The sequence below is a fragment of the Bos taurus genome, chromosome 11, assembly GCF_002263795.3.
Source record: "Bos taurus isolate L1 Dominette 01449 registration number 42190680 breed Hereford chromosome 11, ARS-UCD2.0, whole genome shotgun sequence".
Taxonomy (NCBI): domain Eukaryota; kingdom Metazoa; phylum Chordata; class Mammalia; order Artiodactyla; family Bovidae; genus Bos; species Bos taurus.
In genome coordinates this window covers 9,196,770-9,213,067 of record NC_037338.1, presented here as the reverse complement: position 1 = coordinate 9,213,067, position 16,298 = coordinate 9,196,770, and the positions used below count along the sequence as shown (strand labels likewise).

Here is a 16,298-nt window from a genome sequence, read left to right as displayed (position 1 = left end):
TAGCTAGTTGGAATTACTGAGCAGGGTGGAGAGTTTTATTAAAACCATGGGTGCTGCCTTGCGACCCCTACTGCTGAATCTCCCATTGGTCATCTAATCAGTAATGTCTTTCAGTCGTTGCAGCTCCATTAATAGCTTACAGGTTCTAGGAAGTGATCGTGTCTCAGGAGATGTTTGACCCCAGATTCCCGGCTTGCTATCATGGCCCTGGCGCTAATTTTGGCAAGAACACAGGCTTCTACACGGAAAGAACAATAATACTTTATTTAAAATATATACAAAATTATTACTTTGAAACATATATATTACTGTCCAACACACATCATATAACACGGATTGATGTAAATTTTGGTACCTTCATTCATTAAGTTTGGGGATTTCTCTTTTACTCAAGGCTCCTGAAGAACATTCTCTTAAACGGCCACGAGCGAGGAGGTGCCCAGAGGCTCCGTCCCTGTGGCGGGCAGGCTGTGCTCTCAGATACCACCAAGGCCATGCGGCTCTGCCTCGTGGGGACTGAGGGCAAACCCTGACCTTGCTGGGGGCTCACAGGACACAGACGTGAGGGACACACCTCAATCAATCACACACCAACTGCCCATCTTCGATCAACCTCTCTCTCCCTCTCTGAGTATAAAAGGGTCTAGGGGCTCTGGGTCCGTGTATAAAGGGAGGGTGAGGTTGGTGAGAAAAGTGCCAACTATTTTCTGAAAAAGAACTCCTCTGGGCTTAGAGGAGTGTAAACTGTGTTATCTTTCTTTTTTGCTTCTGTCACAGGAGGAGAATGAGGAGCTAGTCTGGTGATACAGCCTTGGAAAGGAAACGAGAAGAAATACACATGGGGAACATCTGAGTTCCTGCGCCAAATGTGAGTCCTGATTATCCTGAGATAACTCTGACATCTGCCTCCAGGCCCAAACCCCTCCCACCCCACCCCCCAACCACACAGTGCCTTGCACCTCTTAGGCACTTAATTAATGATAGATAAACGCAGGCGGGGGGTGTGGTGTCTACGAGTGGAAAACATACGCATTTTAGAATCGGAGTGTGTGAGAGGTGGCGGGGACCTTGGAGACCTTCTAAACCTGTTTCCTCAGGGATGGGGAAACCAAAGCCCAGAGAAAGTGGGGAGAAACCAGCAAGCTCACATGACTAGTTTCTAACTGAGTTGGGCTTGGAATCATGTTTTCTACATTTTTCTTTAAATCTCCCACTCTCTTCAGATCTGAAAGTGTAAGGACAGTCCACAGAACCAACTGTGTGCCCTGAACTCAGGAAAGTCACTTTCAGCAGTGGAAGCTCCTGGTGGTAACAGGGGCCCAGGGAGTAGAGGCCCAGTGCCCAGGACAAGCAGAAGGGTCCCCTCCAAGCATCTGCCCTCTGGATCACGGTCCTGCCTGGGCTGGGGGACCGGGGTCCCAGGGTCCTGGGGAGGTGGCCCAGGCTACAGCAGTCAGACTCCTGCAGCCCTGCGTGAGGTAGAGGAACACAGAGGTCACGAAGGCAACCCAGTGGGGGTTGTATTCCCGCCACTGTGACGGGGTGATGTGGCGGGCCTCAGGGCATCACGAGAAACATGTAAACAAAGCCCCCAGCCACTTCTGAGCCTGAAAGCAAGTCAACACAAGTACTGAAATGATGAATCAGCAGGACAAGGCATGTGGTGCCCGCTCATTGGTCAGATGGAAGGAGGGCCAGGTGGGGCGGGGCAGGAAGCAGGAAGAAGAGAAGGGGCAGGGCTGTCACCGCTGACCCAGAGGTGGCTTCAGGTGAGGGGCCATGGAGGGCAGGAGGGTTGAGGACATGCATGAGCACTGGGGTGGGCTTCTCCTCTCAGCTGAGCTGCCCTCGAACATTCTCTGGGCTTCGAGCCACCGAGGTCTCCCGTGTGTCACACGGGAGCTGAAAGGCCCAGGGCCCCTCTGTCTCCTATGTGACTTTGGTTTCCAGAAAGGATGGTTTGGCATCACCCCAAATGCCCATCTGACCAACATAAAGAACTCTGCATGCTTCCACCACGCACACACAGATACCAACGCCTGTGGAGGATGCTGGTGCTGCAGACAATGCCTGACCACCCAGAGATGGACGAACCGGGGTTTCTCACATCAGAACAGGGCACCCGGGCGTCTCCAAGGCAGGCCTGGAGAGGGCTCACAGAGCCTTCCTCCTGCCACTCAGCCAACCTCCCTACTGCTCCCCTTCCTCCCTAACTTTCGGCCCAACTCGGGCATCACTCATAGCTTAGTTGGTAAGGAATCTGCCTGCAGTGCAGGGGACCCGGGTTTGATCCCTGGGTCAGGAAGGTTCCTTGGAGAAGGAAATAGCAACCCACTCCAGTATTCTTGCCTGGAAAATCCCACGGACAGAGGAGCCTGGGAGGCTACAGTCCATGGGGTCGAAATAGTCGGACACAACTTAGCGACTGAACCGCCACCACCTGCATCACTGCACGCATCTCCCCTTTGGTCCTGATGCCTTCGGGTTTCCAACAGGTCTGCACTAATGTTCCGCAGCAAGAAACAGAAATAATTCATCGTGCAAACGCGGGAGCCCGTTTCCCTGGTGACCAGCGGGTCCCTTTGTGCTAAGCGCTGACTGCTCGGGAGTCCCAGGAAGTCAAGTGAGGGGCAGATGGTGGCTATTGCTCGCCCCTCCCCTACACCGCGGACTGGTTCTCCGTGCACGCGTACACGGTGCTCGGCTGGATTCGCCTCCGGATCCGCTCAGGCACTTTGGGGAGGATCTGGAAGGTGGGGGGCAGCAGCTCCAGACAGGCCTCGCGGAACTTCTTGATCCGCCAGCAGTAGACGATGGGGTTGAAGACGGACTTGAGGTAGCTCAGCCCCAGCACGCAGGAGCTGGTGGCGTAGAAAGAGGGGCCGCAGTAGAAGCGCCGGCTGAACACGGACAGCAGGCTGTACACCGAGTGCGGCAGCCAGCACAGCGAGAAGCCCACGAAGAGGATCAAGATGGTGGTGAAGGCCTTGGTCTTGAAACTCAGGTCCAGGCTGGCCTGCTGCTGCTGCCGCCGCAGCCGCCGCAGGCAGGCGCGGGGTAGCCGGCGCAGGTCCAGGCGCTCGGACTGGTTGTGCACACGCACCGCGTTCTTGCGCACCGCATGCAGGACGCCCAGGTGGGCGCCGAGCATCACCGCAAAGGGAATGAAGAAGGCGGCGCCCACCAGAGTCAGCACGTAGGCGCGGCCGGCCGGGAGTTCGGTATAGCCCAGCACGCACTGTGGGGCCCGCGCCGGCACCTCCACCAGCGTCCAGCCGGCCAGCGCCGGCGCCGAGACGCAGAAGGACAGCGCCCAGGATGCGGCGATGATCACTTTGGCCCGGCGGGGATTCAGCCGGTCCTGGCGCTGCGCGATGATGAGGAAGCGGTCCACGCTGACGATGAGCAGGATGGACACGCCCTCCAAGACGAAGAACCAGTAGAGCGCGGCTGAGAGCCGGCAGAAGGAGTCCCCAAAGTGCCAGTGGACAGTGACGAGGGTGACGGCCGTGAAGGGCATGCAGCACAAGCACAGCATGATGTCCGAGAAGGCCAGCGTGGCCAGCAGCAGGTTGATGGCGGAGCGCATGGTCGGCCTCTGGTACACGATGATGCAGACCACCGCGTTGCCTAGGAACCCCACCACGACCATCAGCATCATGAGGACCGCCAGGGACATCCTGAGCGTGGCGGGCGGTGGGGGCACCCTGGAGTCCCCCTCGTGGCTCCCGTTGGGCAGCAGGTATTCGTAGGTCTCGATGGACGATTGGTTACAGGCCATCGTGGAAGAGGCCCTGGCAGTGAGGCAGAAGCGGGATAGGAGGGGCCTCAGCGATTCGGGGGCTGCATGTTCCTCCTGCTGGCTTGGGTCTCAGGGGAGCTGGAAGGGCTGGGAGGAGCCTGTCTTTGGGAGCAACAGGCTGGGACTTGCGATTCATCAATCACAGCCTCATCGTCTCCGTGACAACTGGCTGTGCAACTTCGTGGGCTCTGGATGGCCTGGAGCAAAGAAGCAGGAAAGAAAAGGGGGTTAGACCTTCCAAGCATGTGTGGAATAGAACAGTTTTTTTACCTTTTACAGGTATTTTAAGCATTGGAGTGGAGATGACTCACTTATTTACCACTTGGAACAAGGCTGGGTCTTCACAAGTATGACAAGCCTTGTCACATCACCTGGGAAACCTAATCAGACCCACCTTGTGGGGGACCAGAGTTTGCAATCAACATTTCCACAATCAGCATTTATTTAATACATCCTAAAGGAAATCAACCCTGAATACTCATTGGAAGGACTGATGCTGAAGCTGAAGCTCTAATACTTTGGCCACCTGATGTGAAGAGCCAGTTCATTGGAAAAGACCCTGATGCTGGGAAAGATTGAGAGTGGCAGGAGAAGAGGGTGCCAGAGGATGAGATGGTTGGATGGCATCACTCAATGGACATGAGTTTGAGCAAACTCCAGGAGATGGTGGAGGACAGGGAAGCCTGGTGAGCCGTCCATAAGGGTTGCAAAGAGTCAGACACGACTGAGCAACTGAACAGCAGTTTATTAACTTGAATTATAAGCACCCTGATCCAGTGAAGCTTTGCATGAGGCACTGCTGGAGCAAAGCCAGCTTCGTGAGGGCAGGGCTTTGTCTGTGTTGTTTGCTGTGTCCCCAGCAGAGGTGCTCAACAGAAACTTTATTGAGTAAATAAATGTTGGTATATGCCGCCACTCCTTGTTTAGCCTTTTTGTTGGTTAGCCACTCAGTCATGTCTGTCTCTCTTGCGACGCTATAGGCTATAGCCCGCCAGACTCCTCTGTCCATGGGATTCTCCAGGCAAGAATACTGGAATGGGTTGCCATTTCCTCCGGGGGATCTTCCTGACCCAGGGATTGAACCTGCATCTCCTGCATTGGCAGGTGGGTTCTTTACTGCAGAGCCACCTGGGAAGCTTGTTTGACCTTAAACAGTTGTAAGAAATAATCCAGCAGGATCGCATGTCTTCTTCCCCCAGTTTCCACTGTAGTAACACTCCAGATAACTGTGGTGCTGCCAGAGTGTTGGGCTTCCCTGGTGGCTCAGATGGTGAACAATCTGCCTGCAATGCAGGATATGCAGGGTCAATCCCTGGATTGGGAAAAGTCCCCAGGAGGAGGGCATGGCAACCCACTCCAGTATTCTTAAGTCTGGGAAATCCCATGGACAGAGGAGCCTGGAGGGCTACAGTGCATGGGGTCACAAAAGAGTCGGACGCAACTGAGTGACTGATCATCACACACACACACACACACACACACACACACACACACAAGTATATAGTAGTTGGGGTAAGAACCCAGCCTGGGATTCAGATAGATCCTACCAACTGAGTTGATTTTGTTTCTTAATTTCTCTTAAGTCTTTGTTTCTTTGCCTGTGACGTGTCGCCCAGGGAGGCCTGTTACGGGGAGCACAGGCGGGGCCTGGCCCTCAGTGCTGGGAGCAAGGCAGGCAGATCACTGCCCGAGCTGGTCTTTTGTTTTCTTCTTGTACCTGAGCTTTTACTGAGAGACTGTTGACATATCACACGTGTCAGTTTAGGGTGATGATGTGATACACATATATACTGTGAAGTGATGCCCACAGTAAAGTTAGTTAACAGCTCCATCTCTTCATGTAATTATCAGTTTTGGGGTGTGTGTGCATGTGGTCATGAAATTATGATTTCCATTCTTTACAGCAAATTTCAAGTGTATAATACAATCTTGTGAATTGTACTCACCATGCTGGACATTATTCACAGCATCCAAGGCATGGAAACAAGCTAAATGTCCATTGATGGATGAATAAAGATATTTTCATATGTGTGTGTGTGTGTATATATATAATGGAAGCACTTTTGAATTATTAAACAAGATATCATTTATTATATACTTTATTTAAAAATTACCTAAAAGGATAAAGCAATTTAAAAATATAAGACTTAATGAGCCAACAATTTGACTCAATTTTCTTTTTATAGGCCCAATCTTTATCTCCCCTGAGAAATAAATGTTTCATAATTTCAGTAAAAAGATTGTTGCAGTGGGGCATGTAGGTGACTGAGGTGGCCATGGAACCAGGAGGGGAGGCAGCAGCAGCTCTGGGTTCCTCAGGCTCCCCCAGAGGAAGCCCCACTGGCGGTAGGGAGGGATCACATGGGCAGTCCCTCGCTTGGGCTAGTGTGGGCAGGGCCCACAAGGAGCCAAAAGAACACACTTGACCGACTAGAGCCCCCTGCCATTGGCAGCGGTCTGGGAATGAAAACATTCGAAGGAGAACTGAATTGTTTCTTCTTTCCACTACCTTCTGCCAGAAACAAAATGCATGAGCCAGGTGTGAATCAGACCTGTAGACGCTCCTAGAGACACCTTAGGGATATGGCAGCTTCTGTCCTTTGGAAGCCCTCTGGCTTTCCACTTATTTGTGCCCACTTCTTCCTCTGTGCTGGTGAGAAGCATCTTTTTTTCCAGATTCCTTAGAGTCAATATCATAGAGATCTCAAGTTGAAGGACTGGGGTGGCGAAGAAATTCAGGAGGTCTCACACCACATAGTCTAAAGGCTCTGCCAGTGACAATGTCTTGGTGATGTTACTTCAGCTCAGGCCCGCCTGGTCCTCAGTGCTCCAGGGTAGACCCACGGTCTGAGCTCCAGTTCTGAGCATGGCCAGAACAGGCTTATCTCAGTGGTGGAAGCGGTTATCCAAAACTGTGGAGGTTGAGCTATATAAGCAGAGATCTTCTGTGTTATTCTGTAAGTGAAAAGTAGCTCTCTGCAGATCACAGATACTTGAGTTAGCACGAAACAATACTCCCGTGCCTCTGTCTTCCAATCTATGAAATGAAACCAACCACATGTCTACCCCCAGGGTTGTAAGAACATGTGCAAGGCCTGGTACAAAGAAGGGCATTAGTCAATAATTCACCAACTAGTAATTAGTAAGTTAATTCCACATCCCTCATTGTTTCCAGTTCATGGATTTCTGTCTCTTGAATTAAATAACAGGAACCATGACAGGTATGCTTGAAGCCCTGGTGGATCAAGTCCCTCTTGGAGCACAGAATACGGGCCACTGAGAAAAAGACAAACCCCTGCATGTCCATGTGTTTATCAATCCTGGCTGAGCCTTTCACCTGCCCCCGTCTCCACGCTGTAAGAGTGGATCTTTCCTACAACGTAATTATAGGGAGCGATTTCATGCTTAACCAAAGGAACAGATGGTGCAAGGAGTTTTTTTTTTTTAAATATGTGTCTTGAGGTTGAATCAGATTAAAATCGTTTGGGCTTCTGGGCAACAACTTTTCTCAGATATTTTAATTCAGCGTTTTGGTCACAGTCCTGTTGTTTGTCCCCAGATCAACAGCGCTTTTCTTAGCAAGTATTCGGGCACATTAAAGATCAAAGTAAGAGGTAACAGGCAAACAGGAGATGTTCTGGGGCCTTCTTCAGTCTGAAGCAGCTCTCAGCATCTCTCCTGCGGCTTGTATGTGGAAGAGAGGGGTCGTGATGGGAATTGTAAGCCCAGGAAGCATCGAGCTGGGAACGGAACCATTTCAAGGCACTGACTGTAGTTCCCATGCAATCGATCCCACCCTGGGGCTAAGTAGACGTGCAGGTGTTGAAGATAAATAAGCATCTCGGTCTCACAGAGAACCGAGCTGAGCTCCCTGTGCTATACAGCAACTTGCCACTAGCTACGTGTTTTACACATGGTCGTGTATTTATGTCAGTCCTACTCTCTGAATTCATCCCACCTTCCCTTCCCCTATTGGGTCCACATGTCCATTTTCTATTGACCTAAAGGGGAGAGGTGGGATGTGGGAGGTGAGTGGGAGGTTCAAGGTGGAGGGGATATACGTACACACATGTGCTGTGCTAAGTTGCTGCAGTCATGTCTGACTCTTTGCAACCACGTGGACTTTAGCCTGCCAGGCTCCTCTGTCCATGGGATTCTCCAGGCAAGAATACGGGAGTGGGTTGCCATTTCCTCCTCCAGGGGACCTTCCCGACCCAAGGATCAAACCTGTGTCTCTTCTGTTTCCTGCATTGGCAGGTGGGTTGCTTACCACTGGTACCACCCGGGAAGCCCCTGTGTATATATATATAGCTGATTCATTTCACTGTACAGCGGAAACTAACACGTTGTACAACTGTACTCCAATTAAAAAACTGTTGACATATTTTAAAGAATAAAGAAAAAGTTGAGAAAAAATAACAAGCCTTGTAAACTGAGGTTTCATTTACTAAGGGGAGGTGACAGCCTGTGCTCCGCTGTGAGCAGGGGTCCACTGGGCGGCATGCTTAGTGAGCTGCGTCTACCCCGGGGTGGAAGGAGCCACTGGCAGTGAGCAGAGAGGAGACACTGAACGGAGCACGGCATTTGTTGTCTGCAGCTCGTAGGGTCGCAAAGAGTCGGACATGACTTAAGCAACTTAGCACCCACAAAGGGTTTTCAACAGAGGCTCATGCCTCCTTTCTTGTCACGACTAAAGCAGGATTGTCCAAAGGTGGGTCTGCGTGGAGGCAGCAGATCGTCTTATTACATGTGTTAACTGAAAAAAAAAAAAAAAATGTGCAACCTAAACGTTGAGAGTTACGTTTTATTCGGAGGACAAAACTGAGGTCTTATGCCCAGGAGACTGCCTCTCTGCAGTCTCAGAGGGGCTGCTCTGAAGAAGTGCCAGGATTTGGGGAGAGGACCGACGGCAGGAAGCCAGGATATGCAGGAGTTTTTACAACAAAGACCAGGTAGTCAGAACCAGAGATTACTGTTAATTAAAGAAAACCAGACATCTCAAGCTAAGGAATTTACCGCTTTTCTAAGTGCGAGAAGGTGCAGGAGTCTGGGCTCACTGAAATCAGTCCTTTGATGTGCACCTCAGCTCTCCACGGCCAGTATCCTGTGTTTGCACATTCTGAGCCCCCTCAGGGTGCATCGCCAAGGTGGCTGTAATGTGATGGCCTGATGTTTACTGATATAGCTGGTGGCATTGGCAGTTCACACAAGTCTGAGGTTGGTCCGGCCCAGAAAGCCAGAATCACCATTGGGTGTTCAGAAAAATGACTGACCCTCCCCACACGACAGCAACAGCAGCTGCCCACTAGTCCCGCTATCTTCAGAACCCCACTGCTGCTCTGGCTGCCCCCATAGATGCTGCTCCTCTACGTCCTTCAAGCAAAGGTGGGCGCTGGCCTTCCTCAAGCTGTGCCCTGGGTGTCCGGAGAGTCTCCCTGGGGTGCGGCCACCATCCACTTTGAAGAATAAACTCTCAAAGCACTGGGTTGGGGAGCAAGCACTTCTTAGGGAACTATTTTCCAGAAATATTAAAAATAATTCTAATAGTCACTTCACAGCAGCACATCTACATTTTAATTCAAGATTTAGAAATATGTATATAATCTCTGGGGCTTCCTTGGTGGCTCAGTGGTAAAGAATCTGCCTGCAATCTAGGAGACGTGGGTTCGATCCCTGGGTCAGGAAGATCTACCTGGAGAAGGGAATGGCAGTCCACTCCAGCATTCTTGCCCGGAGAATCTCATGGACAGAGGAGCCTGGCAGACTGCAGAGAGTCGGGCATGGTAATCTCCAGTAGAACTTGCTGTCTCTGCTGGTGGGGAATTGGTGAGTTCTTTCTCTGAAGCTGTGGTTATTGCTTCCAGTAACCAATCACATTTGTGATACAGGACTTTTCATCCTTTACTCCAGGAAAATGCTGGTTCACAAATGCCGGATCTAAGGAGTGATGTCAGCTTGGGCAGATGGGGAAGTCTACCATGGAAACAGCTTGAGTCTGTCTTTACCTGCAGCCGCGTCACCTGTCTTTTTGATACAAACTCTCAAACAGATGGTATATCCCAATTTCAATAACTTTATTGGCAATGAAAACTAGGCAAGAGCTGCCAGAAGTAATTCATCAATAGCTTTGCTTAGAAACAGGTGTTAGGCTATGTGTCTCAGCTTCTAAGAAAAGTGAGCTGAGAGAGACCATATTTTTTATTTCTCAGCTCAGGCAAGACTCCTGGGAGGAAAATTTTCAAACAGAACAAAATCGGAGGGACTTCCCTGGTTAAGACTTTGTGCTTCCACTTCAAGGGGTGTGGGTTCCATCTCTGGTTTGGGAACTTAAGATCCTGCATGCCCCATGGTGTGGCCAGACAAAAAAGTGGGGGAAGGGGGAGAGAACAGAATCGGGGAGGCTTTTAATGAAGCACAGCTTTACTGAGGATTCTTAGGATCACCTGAAATGTATTGTGTGCATTATTACTGCCAGACTTAGCCCTGTGATAGCTCAGGAGTCCTCTGAACCTGCATTGGCCAGGGTATAGAAACTTATTAAAAATGCAGGTTATCAGGGCCACCAGACCTGCTGAATCACAACCCCAGGGTTGGGGGCCCAGCAAGCCTTCTGTTAACTATGGCTCTAGGGAATTTAAAGTTCTCAATCCTCAATTTTGGGAGCTGCTGACAGCCTACCTTGTAGAACCCTGCCACTGATGCAGTTTTATAGACTGCAGTCCTTCACCTAGAAAGTGGTGGCAAAAGACACCCACATTAAGACCCAGGAGGGCTGGCTTAACCCTGAGCTGGGCCACTTCCATGAGATTTAAGTGGGCGTTCACATACATGGGTTTTTTAAAACTATTATTCTTTATTTATTTTTGGCTGTGCTGGGTCTTGATTGCTGCTTGCAGGCTTTCTCTGGCTTCCATGCCTGAGCTTCCCATTGCAGCGGCTTCTCTTGCTGTAGCACGTGGGCGCAGTAGTGGCCGCTCCTGGGCCCGAGGGCACAGGCTCAGTAGTTGTGGCTCACAGGCTTGTTGCCCTTGGCATGTGGGATCTTCCCGGACCAGGGATTGAAGCAGCGCCCCCTGCATTACAAGGATTCCTAACCACTGGACCACTAGGGAAGCCACACGGGTCTTTCTTATTAGCAGTGAGTTAGTATTTTGGGACAGGAGCAGTGGAGTCTTTCAGCAGGAATAGGAGGAGGCAGGAACAAAGTAGCTTGGAGGCTCTGTGGGAACAGAGACGGGCAGGAGCACATGGGGCCACGGCAGCCGTGGACGGACCCCAGGACTCTGGCTGCCCTTGAACGCGTAGGACACGCATAGCTGAGCTCTCCCGGGTGCTTCTGGAGAGGAGTGGGTGAGAACTCCTTGTCCCCCTGGAGTTAACGCTGCTGGCTGCAGAGAATGTAGGATGACTGCCACATCCACAGGAGATACAGGGAAGCACCAGGATTTGTGCACTATCTGATCTGTTCAGTCCCCAATGCCACCCCAAGGATATGTACAAAGAGCATTCATATGGCTCTGTGGAGTGACCAGGCTTGGGCCTGAGGGGGCTAAAGCCTGGACACACTGGCAGCCTGGGCATTGCTTTGGGGTCAGGCACCCAGTTGGGAAATTCTAGTCTGTGGAACCAGGCTGCAGGACTCTGTGTGAACACGGGGGTCTAAGACAGACTGAATTCTTGCTCGGACCAAAGAAAACAGTAATAATACCTACTGTTTGGATAAGATTTCAAATGCACAAAATGGGACTTCCCTGGTGGCTCACTGGATCAACATCTGACCATCATTGCAGGAGACACAGGTTTGATCCCTGGTCCCGGAAGATCACGTGTGCTGTGGAGCAACTAAGCCCGTGCTCTACAACTACTGAGCCTGTGCTGAAGCCCATGAGCCTGGGGCCCGTGCTCTGAAACAAGAGAAGCCACAGCAGTGAGCAGCTCTCGCACATCAACGAGAGAGGCCCCACTCACCACACTAGGGAAAAGCCCACACGCAGCACCAGCCAAAAGAAACAAATACTTTTTTCATAGGGAATAACTTTATTTTTTTTAATTTTATTTATTTTTTAATTGAAGGATAATTGCTTTACAGAATGTTGTTTTTTCTGTCAAACCTCAACATGAATCAATCAGAGGTATACGTATATCCCCTCCCTCTCGAACCACCCTCCCATCTCCCAAATAAATAATTTTTAAAAACAAAATTTTAAAAATATAAAAAATGTTCACAGCCACTCGATTACATTAATATTCCCATTTAAAGATGAGAAAACAGTCAAGTGGACAGAGGGCCTCCGGTCACTTCTGCCTCCCCTTGGGCCCTGATCCCTGCTCTGTTCTGGGGCCTTGTTAGCGGTGCCCACTCAGGGTGCAGGTGGGTTTCCTTGTGCAGACAAATCCCTTTCTACAGACTCAGATGCTGACTTGGATCCACTGACTGCCTACACTTGCTCTAGTTATGACATAGAACAGTTGGTGTTATACATCCTTCTGAGAAGTCCAAATGGCCCACCCAACCTTTACCAAATGCCCATTTTTTTCATCTTTATCTTTAGTTGCTCAGTCGTGTCTGACTGCTTTCGCCCCCATGGACTATAGCCCACCAGGCTCCTCGGTCCATGGGGTTCTCCAGGCAGGAATACTGGAGTGGGTTGCCATGCCCTTTTCAGGGGATCTTCCAGACCCAGAGACTGACCCCGCATCGCTTGCGTTTCTCTTGCATTGGCAGGCAGCTTGTTTACCACTAGTGCCACCTGAGAAGCCCTTTGTATCTTTATATCACCCTTAAAGCATATGGCTCACGTAGGGACCTTAGGTTCCAAGTAATTCTTAAAAATTGTGTTTATGCATTCCACTGTGAAAAGCCAACTTCCCCCCTCTCTGATTTAGAAGTATTGCATCTAAGGGGTGGTGTTTAAAGTCTCTGAACCAGGTATAAAGATTTTGCTTGAGGCACAAAGCATATGGTGCTTCTTTAAAAACAGACACAGTTTGATGTTTTAATGAGATCTGAGACACTTAGCACTTTTTCAAGATGCTAAAAAATAAGATCTGCCAATGTCGAGTTTCTCCATGTAGAACAGGTGATGTCCCAAGCCACTTGCCACCTACCACCGGCCCCCACCCAACCAGGCTCCCAGTGCAGCTGCAGCTCCTTTAAATTCTAGAAACCCTGGATGCACGCGGGCTCCTCAGACTTCTCAGCCTTGCAGCCTGGCTGCTTGGCAAAACCTTTTTCCTTCTCCAAAATCACATCTGCAGGTGCCCATCCTTCCCTTGAACTTGACTTCCTCAGAAACTATTTTTAAACTCTTGGGTACCTTTGCAATTTTTCTAACATTTTATCCCCCTATTCTGAAAAAAGAAAACCCTGACTCTGATAAAAAAAAAAAAAAAATATATATATATATATATATATGCTTTTTCATTAGTAATAAAGAAAACACAGCTGATAAATTCTATTAAAATGACTTTTGATAACATTTTAATGTTTTAACAGCTTTACTGAAGCACAATTTACATATCATAAAACCTGCCCATTGTAAGTTTACAATTCAATGATTTTTAGTCAATTTATAATGTTAGGCAACTGTCACTACAGTCCACTTCTGGAACACTTCCGTCGCCCCAAAAAATACCCATTGCGTCTGTTTGCAGGTGACTGATTGCGTTTCATTTAATTTCATTTAATTTTATTTTTGGTCACACTGGGTCCTTGTTGCTGCATGGGCTTTTCCCTGGTCGTGGCAAGGAGGGGCTACTCTCTAGCTGTGGTGTGTGGGCTTCTCACTGCGGTGGTTTCTCTTGTTGCAGAGCATGGGCTCCAGGGCGCTGGGGCTTCAGTACTTGTGGCACGTGATCTCCGCAGTTGTGGCTCCCAGGCTCTGGAGCACAGGCTCAGTGGTTGTGGCACCTGGGCTCAGTTGCTCCACAGCATGTGGGATCTTCCTGGCCCTTGTCTCCATCATTGGCAGGTGGGGTCTTTATGTCAGAGCCACGAGGGAAGGCCTAGAGTTTTAAATTTATTTTCCCAGAGTCCCTAACACTGTTGTCCAGAGGGCTGTTAATCTGGCAGCCCCGCCCTGACAATCCCAGCTGGGTCCACCCATGAGGGAAGTGGTGTCGAAGGGACCACCTTTGTGATAAAGATGAAACAGCACTGGAACCTTGTCAGTCCTGCAGCCTCGGCCCATGTGGAAATTCGTGACCCTTGAGTGAACAAGTATCAGTTGGGCAGGGAGCTTAACTCCTTCGCCTCTGCCTCCACCAAACCACCACCCAACCATCACGGAGTTGAGATGGACCAGTGATGTACAGGAGGCTTTGGCACCGGTCCAGTCAGGGAACTCCAGACCTAAAGCATCGTCCTGCCTCTGCTTCTCAGCCTGGGAAACTGGACCCAGAGATCACCACACTGAGTGAAGTCAGTCAGACAGAGAAAGAGTGCATTGGTCTCTGCATTACATATTGACCAAACTTCCTCCATCAGCAGGAATACCTGCTCAACCATGCTGTTGTTCAGTCGCTCAATCATGTCTGACTCTTTGCAACCCCATGGACTGCAGTACGCCAGGCTCCTCTGTCCTTCACTATCTCCCAGAGTTTGCTCAGATTCACATCCATTGAGTTGGTGATGCCATTCAACCATCTCATCCTCTGTCGTCCCCTTCTCCTCCAGCCTTCAATCTTTCCCAGCATCTGGGTCTTTTCTAATGAGTTGACCCTTCCAATCAGGTGGCCAAAGTACTGGAGCTTCAGCTTCAGCATCAGTCCTTCCAATGAATATTCCAGGTTGATTTCCTTTAGGATCGACTGGTTTGATCTCCTTGCATTCCAAGGGACTCTCAAGAGTCTTCTCCTTGCTCAACCATAAATAGCAACATTCTCCTAGCACCAAGACAACTCCTTAAAAGATAGCATTCCTTCTTGAAGAGAAATATCGTATGATGTCCCTTATGAAGTGAAGTGTTGGTCACTCAGTCATGTCTGACCCTTTGCGACCCCATGGACTATAGCCTACCAGGCTCCTCTGTGCATGGAATTCTCCAGGCAAGAAAACTGGAGTGGGTACCCATTTCCCTCTCCAGGGGATAGGTCTAGGTTTCTCATAGCTTTTCTTCCAAGGAGCAAGTATCTTTTAATCTCGTGACTGCTGTCACCATCCACAGTGATTCTGGAGCCCAAGAAAATAAAGTCTGTCACTGTTTCCAGGTTTTCCCCATCTATTTGCCATGAAGTGATGGGTCTGGATGCCATGATCTTAGTTTTTTGAATGTTGAGTTTTAAGCCAGCCTTTTCACTCTCCTTCTCCCTTACTTCCTGCAAGTGTTTCTTCAAAAGCCCATCTCGGTGTGTCCTTTGCTGCCCACTGACGTTGACAACATCCAACCGGGAGTGCAGCCTGCACCTCCTCTTGGCGGGGACCCTGCCCACACATCTCCAGCAACTCAGGCAGCTTAGAAGCTGTTCTTCAAAATTCATCCAGTGGGGCTTCCCTGGTGGTCCAGTGGTTAAGAATCCGTGTTGCTATGCAGGGGATGCCGGTTTCATCCCTGGTCCGGGAAGATCCCACCTGCTGTGGGGCAACTAAGCCCGTGCGCCACAACTATTGAGTCCCTGCTCTAGACCCTGCAAGCCTGCAAGCTCTGAGCCCTCTCGCCCTAGAGCCTGTGCTCCGAAACAAGAGAGGCAACTGCAACGAGAAGCCCACACACCACCTAGACAGTAGCCCCTGCTCGATGCAAGTAGAGAAAGCCAGCATGCAGAGCAAAGATCCAGTGCAGCCAAAAATAAAATAATTTTAAAAAACAAACATTCATTGAGTGAATGATTTTACTTCTCTTCCATTGCAAATCTATATCTTCTAAACTTTCTGCAGATAACAGGCCACACTTTTTTTCCATAAAAGTTTCATTTTTTAAAAATGTATAGCATTTATGGGCTTCCCTGGTAGCTCAGACTGTAAAGAATCTGCAATGCAGGACATGTGGGTTAAATCCCTGGGTCAGGAAGATCCCCTGGAGAATGGCTACCCACTCCAGTATTCTTTCCTGGAGAATTCCATGGACAGCAGAGCCTGGTGGGCTACAGTCCATGGGGTTACAAACAGTCAGACATGACTGAGTGACTAACACTTCATTTCACAGCATTTTATCTATGTTTCAATTTTACACTATGTATGTTTTGAACTCAAGAATCATGGATATGATGGGTATGGTGTTGGGGGGAACAGACAGTTGAGAGGGAGGCAGGTAGAGGGGACAGGCACAATCCGCCATTTCTGGCCATTTCCTAGACAGCAAGCAAATCCTTTACTAAATCAAAGGCCTGGAATTTAATATGACTTCTTATCAAGAAAGGCAACTCACTAATTTGAACCCAGGGCCAAAAGATTTCAATACCAGCTGCTCCAACTTCTAAAAATTCGCAACATCTTTTTACTGCTTAGGATGGTAATAACATCAAACACGTCCTCCCCTGCATGAGGAACACGTTTAGT

General features: G+C 49.6%; 1 protein-coding gene across 1 annotated transcript in view; it reads right to left on the bottom strand.

The window, feature by feature from the left end:
- Positions 1 to 245: 245 nt before the first annotated feature.
- The window catches only part of GPR45 (G protein-coupled receptor 45), a 42,525-nt gene continuing 26,472 nt past the window's right edge, over positions 246 to 16,298 (bottom strand). Inside the window, exon 2 of the mRNA XM_024999356.2 lies at positions 246 to 3,999. Coding sequence (XP_024855124.1) covers positions 2,660 to 3,781 — 1,122 coding nt within the window. The 5' untranslated portion in view covers positions 3,782 to 3,999 and the 3' untranslated portion in view covers positions 246 to 2,659. The remainder of the gene's footprint in view (positions 4,000 to 16,298) is intronic.